General features: G+C 41.7%; 1 protein-coding gene across 1 annotated transcript in view; it reads right to left on the reverse strand.

Moving 5' to 3' along the window:
• slc2a9l2 (solute carrier family 2 member 9, like 2) overlaps nucleotides 1-18,099 on the reverse strand; it is a 372,756-nt gene that overhangs the window by 77,034 nt on the left and 277,623 nt on the right. Inside the window, exon 11 of the mRNA XM_080192432.1 lies at nucleotides 15,244-15,319. Coding sequence (XP_080048558.1) covers nucleotides 15,244-15,319 — 76 coding nt within the window. The remainder of the gene's footprint in view (nucleotides 1-15,243; nucleotides 15,320-18,099) is intronic.

The following is an 18,099-nucleotide window of genomic DNA, read 5'->3' on the forward strand; positions in this document are numbered from 1 at the left end:
TTAACGGCCTCATAACATGCAGACCGTTAGGCTGTATTAGGAGCTAAGGCATGCATGGCATAACACAGTTAGTAGATGTTAATTAATATAGCTGATGGAATTTATGCAGGAAATCATGTCCTTGACAGTTCTTTTGTGCTAAAAACATATTGAAAAAGCTAAGTTTAATGCAGGTGCACCAGACTAATCTGGTCCAATTTATGGAGAGATTAGTGTGCCCTGACATTTGTTCTACATTGATCATCAAGGCCACAATGCTTTTACAATGCACTGTGTTCAATTTATCCTCCACAGCCTTGGAAATTAGCAGCCAAGTATTGATTCCATCGCGGAATGCAGCTGAAGTAACCAGCCTCACATACATAAGAAACAAGGCTCAAGCTACTGATCCTACAGTTTTTGGGGCAGTGTTGTTAATAAAGTAAATTATTGTTGGTTTCCCCAGAGATCTCATAATGAATAAAAATGATGAAAAGGACCTATGTGCAATCCAATTTAAATATAAGGTCATACTCCAGTATATAATAAACTTTCGGTCAATACTTTAGAAAACTGGACACGCAGAATGTTAAAATGGCTCCTACAAATTGTGTTTTGTGTTTTCAGACGCATCAGCTTCAGACGGTCTTAAGTGTCAAACGAATGCCTAATTAAATATGGACGTTTACAGCCATCCAGGGAATTTACATATCCCTTTGTTTAAGGCTGGATCAACACAAAATGACTTATAGAACTCCAGCTAATTTAACTCTTTGGGGCAAAATTTCCTATTGTGCCACCACAGGAATTGTAGTGGGCGAGGGGCAGACCAAGGAAAAGACTGTTGACCTCAGGTGGGAATTTCCAGTTTCAGGGCAAGTACGGCCGGAAAATCCTATCCTTTGTTTCACCCTGGAGAAAAGCTGACATCAAAACTCAATGCATGCAAGTTGGATGTCATCTTTCCATTATGATAGTTTCTCTCATCCAAAATTAGACTGAGTGAATCTCAAGAAGTAGAAATAGTGATAGAGAGAAGTACTCCCTCAATCTGTCCCAGTTAAAAAAGTTCACCTGAGAACCAAACTCCTAGAAATACAACGACAAAGAAATCTCACAACCTGCTGAGAAATCCTGCACTTTACAAAAACTTCATTTCAACTAAAGCATTAACTTCATTTAAGAAAGTACAGGCTTGCCACAAAAGAGACTGAAATAATTATAAGCTGTAACAGTATATTAACTTCAAACAAAAACAGAAAATGCTGCACAATCTCAGCAGGTCTGACAGCATCTGTGGAGAGAAAATAGAGCCAATGTTTCAATGGCCTACTTCTGCTCTTATGATCTTAAATTCTCTCTATTGTACTATATAACATTACACACTATATAATTAGTTGACTTTGTATAAGAACGTTTTGCGAGCAATAGATGAAGCATTATATCATGTGATAATGATTGTGAATTAGTTAGCTAGGTGGTCAACATATTTGAAAAAGTTGATACATTTTCCAAAAATGATTTTGATTAGTTAATTTTTCCATTCCAAGAGTTTTAATGTCTTAGTTTAACAAATTACATCCTTGAGGAATTTCAAAATGCTTCATAAACAGTTTGTGCACAGCAAGATCTGAATCCCCATCTATTTATTTGATTACTGAATGATAAAAGCTAAATTACAGTACAACAGTCTGTTACTTCTTTTGTAAAGCAACTTGGTCCACTTACTGTTCCAATTTGTTAGGTGACCCTATCTATGACAATAAAGGCATATTAATTGTTTGACTTTGAGCTGTGGGTAATCATGGTTTGTAGTCAATAAGATGGCACAGTAGTTAGCACTGCTACTTCACAGGAACACGGGTTCAATTCCCGAGTTGGGTCTGCAAGTTCTCCCCGTGTCTGCGGGGTTTCCTCGGGGTGCTCCAGTTTCCCCCGAAAGATGTGCTGGTTGTTGCATTTTCCATGCTAAATTCTTCCTCAGTGTACTCAAACAGGCATCAGAGTGTGCCAACTCGGGAATTTTCACAGTAACTTCATTGCAGTGTTAATGTAAGTCTTCTTGTGACACATAAATAAATAGTTATACATAGTCACATGATTTGTCAGATTTCTTTATTGCCTTGGCATGGAAGGTTTTTAAATAACTGAAAAGGGAATGCATGGCTTGGGAAATAAAGAAGCAGTTGCTGCAAGTATCCTGTTTTAGAATTAGAAAGGCAAACTCCAATTCAATCTGAATAGTGAAAGACACTTCTCGACCTCAACAGGGGAACAGCTTAAAGTGGACTCAGCTGGAACACAGTGAAACTGATAACCCCACTCTGATAAAGTTCATTAACTTGACATTGCAGAAGTTAATGGAAAGAAGAAAATCAACTTGATCTTGCTGCCCATAAGGGCAAGGCCATATATGTCTGGGAAACATTGCTAAAAATCCTCTACATAAACTCTAATTTATTCAATAGGCGAGCTGTCCAAAGCTATTAACTTAACAGCTATCTCAGATGCTTGCTCCTGGAAAGGTCTCACCAATTTGCTGTGATTACAGACACTAATATCAACTACAAATTAGGAAAATGACCTCCAATTTGTTATGCACTGAATTACCTTTGTAACCCAAGTAATGTCATTTGTTAAATAGCTGTCTTGATCATTTGTTTTTCAAATTGCTTGGTAACGCAATCTATAATTTTTTATACCTACACTCAATGCTTTAATTTAAGTTGCATTAATTATGGGTTATACTCAATAAATAGTTGTTAGTGTTTGACTTCTTTGAAGATTTGCTTTCAAATAGGAAATCTGCTGTTCTTACCCAGTCTGGCCTACGTGTGACTCCAGATCCACAGCAATATGGTTGGCTCTTAAATGTCCTCAGTGATGGGCAATAAATGCTGCCCCAGCTAACGATGCCCATATCCAATGAATGAATGAAAAAGTAAATAAAATTCGATAGAAAAGATTAATTCATTCACTCAATAACCAGTAAGTATCCTAATTGAGGATTTTTAAAAACATTTTTTACTTCATCCTTCAGCTTACAAAGCCAATGCTCAGAATGGACTAGACAAGTCCAAATCCATTCCTTGCTCACTCCAAAAACCAAATTCAAAATCCAATTGAATTCAACTCACGGTCACCACAAGACAGTCAAACAAGGTCCAAGCTGACAAGATAAGGCATTGTACCCCACCTTGGGCTTGATCTGACGCTTGAACTCTCAAATTCAATAGGGCCTTTCTTTGGTTCTATGGAAGGCCCATAATAGACCTGAAACATTGGCCAGAATTCTCCAGCCATTTACACCCCCTGCCGCTGCCAGAGAGAAGAGAAATTTTGACGCTCGGCCAAATCTCCGTTCATTGAATTGGAGCAGGAGAATCTTGCCCATTAATTGTTTCTCTCTCCACAGATGCTGCCAGACCTGCTGAGTTTATCCAGTATTTTCTGTTTTTATTTGAGATTTCCAACATCCAGTATTTTGCCTATCAAACTCAACAGGAGTTCAATTATATAAGGCACCTTGAGGGAGGTCTGGTGGTACAGTGATAGCATTGCTACCTCTGGACCAGAAGCTCTAGGTTCAAGTCCCACTTCAGGACTTGCTGGTCATGGAAGGTGAGTTCATAACGTGGCCAAATGGGTTGATTATCAGCCTGTAAATCCTTCCTCTAAGCTCAATGGTAGGTGCTAAGAGTGGGAGAATTTCCTGGTCAGCCACACTGCAGAGGGCAGCACCAAACCACTGCAGTGCTTTGCCAAGCATAATCATGGACCAATCCAATGGAAGTGCATGGTTGCCACTGCCCTCTTAGGGCATGGCACCTGAAGGGGTAGGAGGAAGGCAGTTTGATGAGCTGAATGAAGCATCATTCATTCGTCTATTTCAGCTGACCGGTAAAATCAAATATTCATTTGTGTACAGTCCAGGTTAGAGAGTTAAGGATTTATCCAGTTCGTTGACTTGTATTGAATTATTTGGGAACTTAAGATTTGCTGAAAAAAGACATTTTATTGAAGCTTTTCATATTGCACTCAATAGGACAATTACAAAAATACCAATGTCAGGGGAATCAACAACTTCAGACGGCATGAGAAGACAATACTGATTGGTCGGCAAGTGGATTCTGATTGGTAGAGGCATTGCCATGGAGAATGCGCCACTAAACATCAAACCAATCTCTCTGACTATGTACTCTCAGAAAACGAGGAGTTTGTTCTTATGCACAGTTTCAAGTTTGGCATGCCTTTGTCCCAGATCAAATGGGAATAGGTATTTGCTGAGTTCAATCTCCCCCTTTCACTCCACAAACCAGCATCGACTGAAGGCTGAATCTTTGAAAGTGTGCCGGACTGAGCCAGCACCTTGTATTGTGAGATTCAAACAATGTCTGATTTTCATATGCTACGCAAATGTCTTAAAACCAATCCAGACATATACTTCAGTGACCTTGACACAGGGCGGGAATCGCCATCCTTAACTAGATCAACAAAATGCACATTATTCTTAATGATGAGTCCAAACTCGTAGATGTAGTAGGGTGGGAGATGCTGGAATGGGGGAGGTGCAGAGGGTGGGAGATGCTGGAATGGGGGAGGGACAGTGGGTCACAGACATTGCTGGAATGAGGGCAGGGCTGCAGGTCAGAGACAGAGCTGGAATGGGGCGGGGCTGCAGCTGGGAGGTCGTGCTGGAATGGGGAGGTGCAGTGGGTCAGATACAGTGCTGGAGTGGGGGAGGTGCAGTTTGTCAGAGATGGTGCTGAAATGGCTTGGGATCATTTGTCTTCTGAAATGTTGTTTCTCAACTGGGATCTTGGGTTCATGTCACACTATCTGCAACCACCACGAATTGCCTGGGCTTGCAAAATCTCACTAACTGTCCTGGCTGGAAACTATACACATCTCTTTAACCCTCTCTCCATTCACATTGTCTGCACCTGTAAAGACTTGATTACCTGTTAAGACTCGCACTCCAACCATTATTTTGTAATTGAGTTTGTGTCTGTGTTTGCTCTGTTTGTGAACCCAACTCCCACTCACTTGATGAAGAAGCAGTGCTCCGAAAGCTCGTGCTACCAAACAAACCTGTTGGACTTTAACCTGATGTTGTGGGACTTCTTAATAAGATCATGACTAACCAGATTACAACGTCAACCCCACATTCCCATCTTCCTAATAACCTTTCACCCCTTGCTTATGAAAAATCTTTCTTTCTAAAAAAAATTCAAAGACCCTGCTATTACCATCTTTCGAGGAACAGGGTTCCAAAGACTCATGGCTCTTTGAGACAAACAATTTCTCCTCATCTCTTATCTTAAATTAGCGACCCCTTGATTTTTAAACAGTGACCCCTGGTTCTAGATTCTCTCACAAAAGGAAAGATGAGAGGTCACCCAACACCAGGTTACAGGTTTATTTGAAATCACAAGCTCTTGGAGCGCTGCTCCTTAGTCACGTTGGACTATATTGTGTGACCTCTCATCTTATCCAGCCCAGTCCAATACCAGCATTTCCACATCACGGCCACCACTCACAAGAGGAAACATCCTTTTTGGATTAGTCTTGTCAAGCCCCCTCAGGATCTGACACGTTTCAATCAAATTGCCTCTTCTCTTCCAAAAACCAATGGCACCAAAATCGGGTGATGATGAAAGGGCAGCGCTCCGAAAGCTCCTACCAAATAAACCTGTTGGACTTTAACCTGGTGTTGTGAGACTTCTTACTGTGCCTACTCCAGTCCAATGACGGCATCTCCACATCATAAAAACCAATGGATAGAACCTTTCCTCATAAGGCAATCCTCCCATTCCACGTATCAGACCAATAACCTTCTCTGAACATTTCCATCCTTCCTTTTGTAAGGAGGCCAGCAATGTGCACATTGCTCCACACATGATCTCACTAGTGCTCTGTATAACTGAAGCATAATCTCTCGACTTTTACAATTATATACATTATATTAATTATATGTTACATTATATATTACATTATAATCTATTTGCCAATCTTTGCCCCCATGTTTGACCTATCCCTTTGCAACCTCCTTATATCCTCTTTACATCTTGCTTCCCTATCTTGTGTCATCAGCAACCAGACTTTCAGTCCCTTTATCCATCCATTTGTTATCTACTTCTCAACTTTAAATTGTTTGATTGGCATTATATCCATGGTGATATCAGCATGTTTTGGAAGCTCATTGTAAGAACACTTCTGGACCAACTTTGAATAATCCTTTGATCAGCTCTTGAACTAAAATGTCGGCTGTGTCTCCCAAACAATAGGTCAAATAATGAAATGGAAGAATCAATTATCCTCATAATGAGCTGAGAATTGTAATCAGGCGCTGTTGAGGAGTTGAGCTCTCTGAAGTGGTATTTGAAAGGCTGGTGTAACTGCTAATTGAGCAAAGTTGTTGAAGAGCAGGTTATTATCAGAGTGAAGGGAATCAGGTTAATTATTCAGCTTCCAGATGCCCCACTTGATTGAATGAAGCAGAGAGGAGTCACACTTCGTGATTTCTTGCCACTAGTGCGTGGTACAGCAGAAAAGGCAGGAGCCTGGTAGAATGTAAATGTTTTCTCCGCATCCACAAAAAAAAAGCAAGATGACAAAAGGCCAGTAATGACATTTAAATGTGTCTTTATGAACATTAATTAGGCTCCCACCCACCGTGCAGCGGGCTGGGAGAATCGTGATGTCCCATTCACTGAATCATCGGGATTCCCGCCAGAAGCTAGCTGGCCCACATCTGCATAGTCTGCCAGGGGATTGATAGCAATGATTATGACATCTATAAGTCTCACAATGACTGGGGTACAATGCACACAGTTACCATCTGCAGTCACATTGCTGAGAGAGACTTTAAGCTTCAATTACAGAGGCACTTTTAGAATCATAGAATCCCTACAGTATAGAAGGAGGCCATTCAGCCCATCGAGTCAGCTCTTACAACAATCCCACCCAGGCCCCATTCCCGCAACCCCATGCATTTACTCTGCTAATCCCTCTCACAATAAGGGTCAATTTAGCATGGTCAATCCACCTAACCTGCACATCTGTGGGAGGAAACTGGAGCACCCAGAGGAAACCCATGCAGACCCGGGAAAATGTGCAAACTCCGCACAGTCACCCAAAGCTGGAATTGAACTCAGGTCCATGGCGCTGTGAGGCAGCAGTGCTAACCACTGTGCCACCTTGCCGTCCTTTTCTTAGACCGTTGCAATCTGCAGTGCAGCACTAATTCACACATCTCCAAGCTGCTCAATATTGTGTTCTGAGATGGATCAGCCGACTAACACTAAGAGATGGCATGCCTAGCATTATGGTACCCCTGGTGATAGAAGGAATCAGCAGCTTGTCTCTCAATCTGGTATCACATTAGACTATTAAAACTCCCAACACAAATGACAGTAAAAGTGCAAAGATGCAGGAAGAAGCAGTCAACTACAGCGGTGACTGACTCAGATCCAAGGCAGAAGCAGGAGGATTATCTGACCTATTTGATCTTTGCAATCACAGCATTTTAAGGCTTGAGTGGTAACTCTTCAATTGGAGCTACTTACTCTAAATCTCAGCATTTATCAGTGAAATTCTGCAGCAAGTCAGCATATTTATTTTTCCACGTGGGAATCACTTTGAATTTGTTGTAGCAGATCAAAGGTCAGGTTTCAAAAAGTGAATGAAATTAAAACATGTAACCATTGACAATAACTCTTAATCCTGAAGGGGAATAGTTGAGATATTTGAAGTGCACATTCAAAGTTGTAGTGGTATGATTAATGATATTAGTTTATCTCAGTAGCAAAATCACTCTCTGGTTGATTACAGAGGGACTTATCCTCTCAGGAACTATCCGACTGTTTTATATCAAGGTGGTGCAGTCAAATGCCTTGAAAAATAAAAATTCCAGGAAAACAAACATGCATCTGCTTTATTCTATGTTGATAACCACACTTGAGCTAGACTTTGAAAGACTGAAATCCCATTCTAATTTACACAAGGCACAACATTCTACATTGGATCTTGAATGACAAAATTGGTATAACTAATAACTTTGAGCTATGGGAATGCCAGTCAATTCATTTAGGGGCCTGCGATAAATGTGGAGGTGAGCTGCCTTCATGAACTGCTGCAGTCTAAGGTGTAAGTACACCTACAATGCTGTTAAGGAGGGAGTTTCAGGATTTTGACCCACTGATAGTGAAGGAATTGCAATACATTTTCAAGTAGGATGGTGACAAGCTTGAAGAGGTACTTCCAGGCGGTGGTGTCCTCACTTATCAGAGGCCCTTGTCCTCCTAGATGATAGTGAAAGGTTTGGAAGCTGCTGCCTAAGGAACCTAGGTGAGTTCTTGAAGTGCGTCTTGTAGATGGAAGTCACTGCTGCCACTGTTTGTTGGTGATAGAGAGGGTGAATATACTTTGAAGAGGTGCCAATCAAACAGGCTGCTTTGTCCTGGATGGTTTTGAGCTTCTTTAGTGTTGTTGGAGCTGTGCTCATCCAGGTAAGTGGAGAGTATTCCATCACACTCCTAACTTGTGCCTTGTAGATCATGTACAGCTTTGGAAAGTCAAGAGGTAAGCTACTCACCACAGGATTCCTAGCCTCTGACCTGCTCCTATAGCCATAGTATTTATAAGGCTAGTCCAGCTCAGTTTCTGGTCAATGGTAAGCCCCAAATTGATAGCAAGAGATCTAACTGTTACTGACCCTTCCATAACTTTACTGATGATTAAAAGTAGACTAATGGGGCAGTAGTTGGCTGGGTTGGATTTGTCCTGCTTCTAGTTTACAGGACAGACCTGGGCAATTTTTCACATTACCAGTTAGATGCTGGTGTTGTAGCTACTGGAACAGCTTGACTAAGAGCATAACTAGTTCTGAAGCACAAGCCTTCAGTGCTGCTGCCGGAAAATTGTATCCAGTGCCTTCAGCCATTTCTTGATATTATGTTGGATGAATCCAATTGGCTGAACGCTGGCACCTGTATTGCTGGAAACCAATGTAGGGGGCAGAGATGGATCATCCGCTTGATACTTCTGGCTGAAGATTGTTGTGAATGCTTCAACCTTATCTTTTCCACTGATGTGTTGGGCTCCTCCATGTTTAAGATGGGGATACTTGTGGAGCCTCCTCCTCAAGTGAGTTGTCCACCACCATTGATGGCTGTATGTGGCAGGATTGCAGAGTTTAGATCTGATCTGTCGGTTGTGGAATTTCTTAGCCCTGTCTATTACTTGCTGATTATGTTATTTGGCACACAAGTAGTCCTGTGCTGTAGCTTCAGACAGGTTGACCCCTTTTTTAAGTTATGCCTAGTGCCACTCTTGGCATGCCTTTTTCACTCTTCGTTGAACCAGGTTTGATTCCTTGGCTTGGTGGTATGGTAAACACCATAAAGTTACAGATTGTGATTAAGTACATTTCTGCTGATGCTGATGGTCCACAGCACCTCATGAATGCTCAGTTTTTAGTTGCTCAATCTGAAGTCTATCTCATTTAGCACAGTGGCCATGCCACAAGGACCGTATGGTAGTCATGCTTATTGATAATGGACAGGTGCATCTGCAGCAGGCAGATTGGTGAGGATGAGGTCAAGTATGTTTTTTTCCTATTGTTGGTTTCCTCACCACCTGCCACAATCCCAGTCAAGCAGTAATGTCCTTTATGACTCAGCAAGCTCAGTCTGTGGTGGTGCTATCAAACCACTCTTGGTGAAGGGCACTGAAATCCCCCACCCAGAGTACATTCTGTACCCTTGCCAAGTTCACCGCCTCCTCCAAGTTGTGTTCAACTTGGAGAAGTACTGAATCATCAGCTGAAGGGGACAGTACAGGGTAATCAGTAGGAGGCTTCCTTGCCTATGTTTGACCTGGTGCTATGAGATCTCATGGGGTCCAGAATTCATCAGGACCATATACCATTGTGTTGCCACCCCTGCTGGTGGGACAGGACATACCAGGGGATTGTCTGTAAAGAATGATTCCACGAGTATGACTACACTGTTACTAGACTAGGTTGTGAGACAGCTCTCCCAATTTTGGCACTGGAACATGTTCAGTCCTTTAAGAGCACTTAGTATGCTGGTAATTTCACAGTAACTTCATTGCAGTGGTAACTTGTGATTAATAAATTAATTGATTACTTGTGACTAATAAAAAATTAATTGATAATAAATTAGTTGATTATTTGTGACTAATAGAAAAAAACTTTTCCTTACTTAAATACAGTAGTACTCGGACCTAACTTTCGTTCGGTAGCAATTTACCTGCACTTGTAATTGAGAGCTAAGCTGCACTCACTGAATAGTTGTCTAATAACACTCTAATACCTATAGCTCTTAAAATCAATCATTTTAAGCACGTGATCAATTGTATCATTATACCATCTAACCTTCGGTTAAATGTATGTTTATTATTCATAAGCAGGGTGCTGTATAGAATGGTTATATTTCAGAAGGAAACCATTTGGTCCATCATGTCTGTGCTAGTCCTCTAAATGAGAATTCCCCAAGTTACCTGCCTTTTTCCCATAACCCTTCTAATTTTTCCTTTTCAGGTAATGATCCATTTCCCTTTTCAAAATCCCAATTAAATCTGTCTTCGCCACACACCCAGCCTGTGTAGATTCAAATTATTTGTTGCATGAAAACAATTTTCCTCATGTCACCATTGCTTCTATTGCCAATTACCTTAAATCTAAGCCCTCTGGTTCTTCATTCTTCCACCAAAAGGAACAAATTATTTCAATCTGTAGGGGATTGGATCTCAAACGTTGATGAAACAGAGTGCAGGAGTGAGATAGAGAATCTGATGAACTGGTGTGACGACAATAATCTCTCCCTCAATGTCAACAAAATGAAGGAGATAGTCATCAACTTCAGGAAGCATAATGGAGGACACGCCCTGGACTACATCAATAGGGATGAATGGAAATGGACAAGAGCTTCATGTTTCTAGTTATCCAGATCACCAACAACCTGTCCTGGTCTCCCCACGCCAACGCTTTAGTTAAGAAAGCCCACAAACACCTCTACTTTCTCAGGAGGCCAAGGAAATTTGGCCTGTCCATTAAGACTCTCATCAACCACAGAAAACATTCTTTCTGGTTGCATCACAGCTTGGTATGGCTCCTGCTTTGTCCAAAACCGCAAGAAACTATGAAGGAATGTGAAAAAAGCCCAGTCCATTATGCAAACCAACTTCCTATCTGTTGACTCCGTCTACCTCCTCTTTCCTGCTGCCTTGGAAAAGCAGCCAGCATAATCAAGGACCTTACACACCTGGACATACATTCTTCTACCTTCTTCCATCAGGAAAAAGGTGCAAAAGCTTAAGGTTATGTATCAACTGACTCAAGAACAGCTTCTTCCCTGATGCCATCAGACTTTTGGATGGGCCTACCTTATATTAGGTTGATCTTTCTCTACGCCTTAGCTATGGCTGTAAAATTACATTCTGCACCTTCTCCTTCCCTTCTCAATGTAGAGTATGCTTTGTCTGTATAGCGCGCAAGAAATAATAATTTACACTGTATAATAATATGTGACAATAATTATCAAATCAAATCAAACAGTGCCAGAAACCTGGGTTTGATTCCAGGTTTGGCTCAATGTCTATGTGGAGTCTGCAAGTTCTCCCTGTGTCTGCATGGGTTTTCTCCAGGTGCTACAGTTTCCTCCCACAATCCAAAAGATGTGCTGGTTAGGTGCAATGGTCTCGCTAAATTCTCCCTCAGTGAACCCAAATATAAATGTGGCGACTAGGGGGTTTTCACAGTAACTTCATTGCAGTGTTAACATAAGCCTACATGTGATACAAGTAATAAACGTAGCCCGTCGGACCTGCTCTGCTACTCAATGAGTTCATGGCTGATCTGAATGAGGCCTTAACTTGAATTTCTTAACTTCCCCCAATAATCCCTGACTACTTTGTAGATCAAAACTCTCTAACTCAGCGTTGAATGACTCAGTCTCCATTTGTCGCTTTTGAAAAAAATTGCGAAGACTAATGACTTGAACTTCCTCCTCATCTCCTATTTAAATTGGAAAAGCCTTATTTTGAAACTCTGCCCTAGTTCAAGATTCCCCCATGAGGGAAATCATTCTCTCAGCATCTACTTTGTCAAGCCCCCTCAAAGTTTTATATGAACTTCAATGATTATTGGCCTAACCTGCTCAATCTATGCTCAAAAGACAACCCTTTCATCCCAAAAATCAGACTAGTGAACCATTGCTAAACTGCTTCTGCCTCTGAACATATCCCTTCTTAAGCAAGGAGACCAAAACTCTATACAGTTCTCTAGGTTTGGTCTCATCAATGCCCTGTACAGTCGTAGCAAAACTTTCCTACTTCTATACTCCATCCCCCTTTCATTAAGGACAAACATTTCTTGTGCCATATGTTAACTTTTAGTGATTCATGTATAAGGACACCCAAATCTCTCTCCTGAAAAAAATCTGCAATTTCTTTCCATTTAAATATTTTGTCTTTCAAATCTTCCCACCAAAGAGGACAACCAGAGATTTTCTCACATTATACTCCATCTGACTCTTTTAACCTGTCTAAGTCCCTTTGCAGACTCTTTGTATCCTCCTCACAACTTACTTTCCTACCGATCTTTATATCATCTGCAAATCTGGCTACAATAAAGTTGGTTCCTTGATCCAAGTCATTCTTTTAGATGGTAAGTATTTGAGGCCCCAGGGCAAAGCCCTGAGGAATTCCAATACAGTTTTCGAACCTGAAAATGATCCATTTAAATACCCAATAGACTCTTCTGATGTCACAGAGGTGATATACCAGCAACTTTGGCAGAAGTTTTCCACCCTACCGCAGTCATTTCTCACTTGTTACTTTATTACTTAAGACATATATTTTGTTCATAAATCATAAGAAAACAATTACAGTGCAATATTACTTCCAAATGGAGAACATTGACACTCAGGAATATTAATGGTGCTTTTATAACAAGTCTAATGCCTACTGTCAGCGGGCATTGTTCAGGAAAACAATCCTGATATTTATCATTGAGAAAGGCCAAGGCAAGTCTTACTGGGGCTGGTATCATTTGAAGATACAACCATGAATTAGTCATGCAGCCATATTGTATAAAGCATCTTTGGAGGAAAGATTGGTGAGTCTTTTGACTTATAGCATATAATCCATACAGTGCGGAAAGAGGCCATTCAGCCCATTGAGCCTGCAGCAACAACAATCCTACCTAGGCCCTATTCCCATAACCCAAGTATTCACTCTGCTAAACACCCTGACACTAAGGGGCAATTTATCCTGGCTAATCATTCTAACCTGCAAATCTTTGGACTGAGAGAGGAAACTAGAACACCTGGAGGAAACCTACGCAGGCATGGGGAACACATGCAAACTCCACATAGACAGACACCCAAAGCCAGAATTGAACCCAGGTCTCTGGTGCTGTGAGGCAGCATTGCTCACCACTGCGCTGCCCCGGTTTAAAAAGTGGCAATATGTCTTGAATAAACATTTAGACTTAGGAGTCCTTTTTGGATTTTCTCGCTTGTTGATAACAATCCCTATTGGATAAGTCAGTTCACAAATGGATTTATATGTTATTTTCATATTTAGAAAGTCAGAGACAGGTAAAGTCTTCTGTTCTGAATATTTCAGATGTATCCAAGTGAGGTTATAATATGGTTATAATGTATGTATGGGTTTATGAATCACATTTTTATTATGTATACAGAAAGGTGACCATCATAATTGGACTTACAGGTCTATTTTGATCTAGCACAGAGGAAGTTACACAACTAAATCAAATGACAACTTGTGAAGACTTAGTCAATACCATAATTAGCACAGCTGGAAGATGTAGAGGCAGAGTTAATTAATACTTTGCCTGTAAGGTACTCACAAATTATTCATGTTCTGCAACAAAAGGTGGAATTTGAGATAAAAATGCAGTGTTAAAACTGGACAACAACCTGCTTCATTATTAATGATATTGGGAACTTGTCTAATTTGTTGGGAGTCACCATATGCATGCATTATTCATGCAAAATAAGATAGCTGTTAAACGTTTCTGCTCAATGCGAAACTTGATTTCACCACTTTTACCAAGAGTACGTTGTGTCTGAGACTAGTAGCTATGGAAGTGGTTCAAAACTTGGGGCATCTGGATCATATCTGATATACGATCACTGTTGAAACATCAGAGATAATTTTCTGAGTACATAGCAAAAGAAGCTCCCTCCAACCTTCCCTGCCAACTCATACCCAGAAAATAACATTGAGTAACTTACCATTTCTCCCTCAGGCGCTGACGAACTTTCTGTGTATTCACAGGAATTTCAATTTTTATTTTACCTCATTCTTAGTCAAATCGAACTGTAGAATCATAAGATCCTTCTGGTGCAGGAGGCAGCCATTCAGCCCTTTGGGTCTGCACTGACTCTCCAACAGAGCATCCCACCCAGGCTCTATACCCATAATCCCACATAGTTACCCAGCTAATCACCCTAACCTACACATCTTGGGACACTAAGCAGCAATTTAGCATGGACAATCCACCTAATCTGCACATCTTTGGTCTATGGGAGGAAACCGGAGCATCCAGAGGAAACCCTCACAGTTATGGGCAAAATGTGCAAACACCATACAGACAGCCACCCAAGACTGAAATTGAACCCGGGTCTCTGACGCTGTGAGACAGCTGGGTTAACCACTGTGCCACCATGCTGTCCTGTTGGTCAAAGAGATACCAATGGATGAGGGCTTAAAATTGCATGCAGGGGCTCATTGAATTTTCATTAATGTTTAAATGCGCTGAGGGCATAGGTGTGAATATCACCTTCTTAAAAATCTTAAAACGCTTTCCCAAGGTTTACATTCCCCAAAATGCCAAACTCACGTGATGTGAAAATGCCTGTTCCAAGGACTCTTTGCTCCACATAAAGGTTGATGCTAGATTCTAGAGTTATACACCCTGAATTAGCATCAGGTTCTCCAGCCTAATTTCAATGAATCAGTGATGGAAACTTTCACACGCTGTACAAACTGCCGTTTTTAGTATTTGACATAATTTCTCCAGGTTTTGTTTTATTCCCTGTCAGAGATCCACCATATCAATTTCAGGCATTATTCTCATTTCTCCTTCAGCGAAAAATCTTCACATCAAAGCAATTATATAACTGCACCCTGCGCAGTGAATGTTGTTGACGATCATGTGTATACTTGGTATTATTAAAACAGTTGCTGCTGTAATTTTACTTTAAACTTTACCTGGACCAATGCAGAATGATGCAATGACACCGAGAATGGAGATCACACTCACATAAGGCATCCAGAAAACTTTGCTCTGTAGAAAAAAAGTCCAAAGTTATATAACCACAGTGTGAGAATCCCTATCACATGTAATTTTCTTTAAATCTTTAAAAAACAGTCATAACATTACCTCCAAATGGAGAATGCTCACACTCAGTAATATTAGTGCTGCTGTTACAACAAGTCTAATGTCTACTGTATGCTATTGTTCAGGAAAACCATTTTGATCCTTATTTTAAGGGCAATTTCTTAGCATGGCTAATCAACCTAACCCGCACATCTTTGGACTGTGGGAGGAAATCAGAGTACCCGGAGGAAACACACGCAGGCATGGGGAGAATGTGCAAATTCTACACAGACAGTGACCCGAGCCAGGAATTGAACCCAGGACCATGGAGCTGTGAAGCAGCAGTGCTAACCACTGTGCTACCATGCCACCCATCATCCTATTATGTTTCCTACCACAGATAGACCTGCATTCCAGAGAAACCCATTACACCATCTTTCATACACTTCAACAGAAGGCAATATCTGTAGCACTCCAGTCATGCCACTCAGATCCCAGTACAACCATTCCCAACACCCCCACAGTGATTAGCACTGCTGCCTCACTGCACCAGGGACCCAGGTTTGATTCCCGCTTGGGTCATTGACCGTGTGGAGTCTGCATGTTCTCCCTGTGTCTGCATAGTTTCCCCTGACAGTCTGAAAGATATGCTGGTTGGGTGCATTGGCCACGCTAAATTCTCCCTCGCTGTACCCGAACAGGCACCGGAGTGTGACAAGTCGGGAATTTCACACTAGCTTCGTGTGAGCCTACTTGTGACACTGATAAATAAATAAACTTTAACCATCCAACAAACAAATCTAACCACTGCATATAGGTGACTGACCATCCCATTTTCCACCTTGCATTGCCAGCTGGACAATCTGCTGCCATTCCCCTGATTTCACCTTCCCATGGACAATGTGGGCTGGGAGACAAGCAACACCATGCCACTTAGCAGGGGGCAGCAATGTAACCCTCTTTCAACAGATGTTTTCTAAGCAATACTCACATTGGAATAAGTGCCCGAATGCTTCCTTATGTGACTATTTTTGTGTCCTCTTTCTCTTGATTTTATTTTGTGTTATTCTGAGCTTTTGGAAGATCTGGAGACAACCTGCTCATTTGCAAGTTCTGATGAGATGCCCATGGTAGGCCTCCTTTCAGTTGTGGAGCCTGTGGAGACCTTGTTGAAGACACCTGCATCAGTGCAGGGACAGCTTCAGTCATGGGGGTAGGATACAGTGTCTGGCCCTGTCAGTGAGGCTGATCTCATGATCTTTGAACTTGGGGTAGATGCCTTGAGGAAAGCCCCCATTGCCCTCATCCCTGTCTCTCCTGATGCCCTTTCGAGGATCATCCGTAATTCCCTGCTAGTGAAGAGGGTCATCATAGTGGCGCAGTGGTTGACACTGCTGCCTCACAGTGCCACGGACCTGGGTTCAATTCCTTGCTTGGGTCACTGTCTGTGTGGAGTTTGCACATTCTCCCCATGTCTGCATGGGTTTCCTCCGGGTGCTCTGGTTTCCTCCCACAGTCCAAAGATGTGTGGGTTAGGCAGTTTGGCCATGCTAACTTGCTCCCTTTGTGTCAGGAGGGCTGGCTAGGGTAAATGCATGGGGTTATGGTGATAGGTGGGATTGTGATTGGTGCAGACTCAATGGGCCAAATGGCCTCCTTCTGCACTGTAGGCTAGAACAAAGCCATGAAGCCAAATCCTCTAATGATTCTAAGAGTGGGAGAACATCTGGGTGCATTTCAATGCAGTGTTCAACCAGCAAGCCAACTGTGCAATTAATGATTCTCAGGACTATCACTATCATATGGAGGCCTCTGTTGTGTGTCTGCATCCCCACATTGGCCTGTTGCAAATGACTTTCCATGAGGTTGGCCACACTTTCAATGGGGGTGGCCATGCATTCAAAAGCTGAGATATAACTGCACTATGTATGGCACTGATGGGTTCCTTTACTTTCATCGCAATGGACCACTCACCCTCTGGAAATTTGGACAGATGCCCATATATTCCCCTTTGCAGTTCCACAGGTACCTGCTTAGTATATCAGCCCAAGGCTCAGCATCTCTCTCGAGCTGAGCACAGCTGGAGGTGTCCTCAGGCCTCTGATGGATCGCTCCACAGCTGTCTCTGCCTCCAACATCTGCTCCTGTTCACATGTGAATTGTTTTTCACATCATGTTACCCATTCTGTTTGTGAGGCATGACCAACCATTTTGTTGGTGATGGTGTGTATGTGTGAGCCAAGAGAATACATATGCCAACTTATAATTAATCACCTCCTGGGCTTAATATTCTGTAAGAAGAAAGGAAAAGCAAAGATCTATATACCATTCAATGGTAATGTGAATCCAGAAGTTCAAAAGGGATCAAAGAAAGAAAATCCTTGCATTTAGACAGGGCCTTTCAGGATGTTCAAACTCTTTTACATCCAATGAAGCCCTTTTGAAATGTAGTACTTGTTATAATGTAGGAAACAAACAGCTAATTTGCATACGTAGCTCCCACAGTGTGACAATGAGCACTTGATTTGTTTTTGTGATGTTCGTTTGAGGTATAAATATTGGCCAGGACACTGGGTATAACTCTCCTGCAAATTAAAATAGTGCCATGACACCTGAGAGTGCAGACAGGGTCTCAGTTTAAAATCTCATTTGGAACATAGCACCTGCAATGCTTCAGCACTGCACTAGAGTGTCAGCCTGAACGTTATTGTTCAGGTCCTGGAGAGGGCCTTCCAGCCACTGAGAAT

This window comes from Carcharhinus amblyrhynchos, chromosome 1, assembly GCF_965287045.1.
Source record: "Carcharhinus amblyrhynchos chromosome 1, sCarAmb.v2.hapA, whole genome shotgun sequence".
In the NCBI taxonomy this organism is placed as follows: Eukaryota; Metazoa; Chordata; class Chondrichthyes; order Carcharhiniformes; family Carcharhinidae; genus Carcharhinus; species Carcharhinus amblyrhynchos.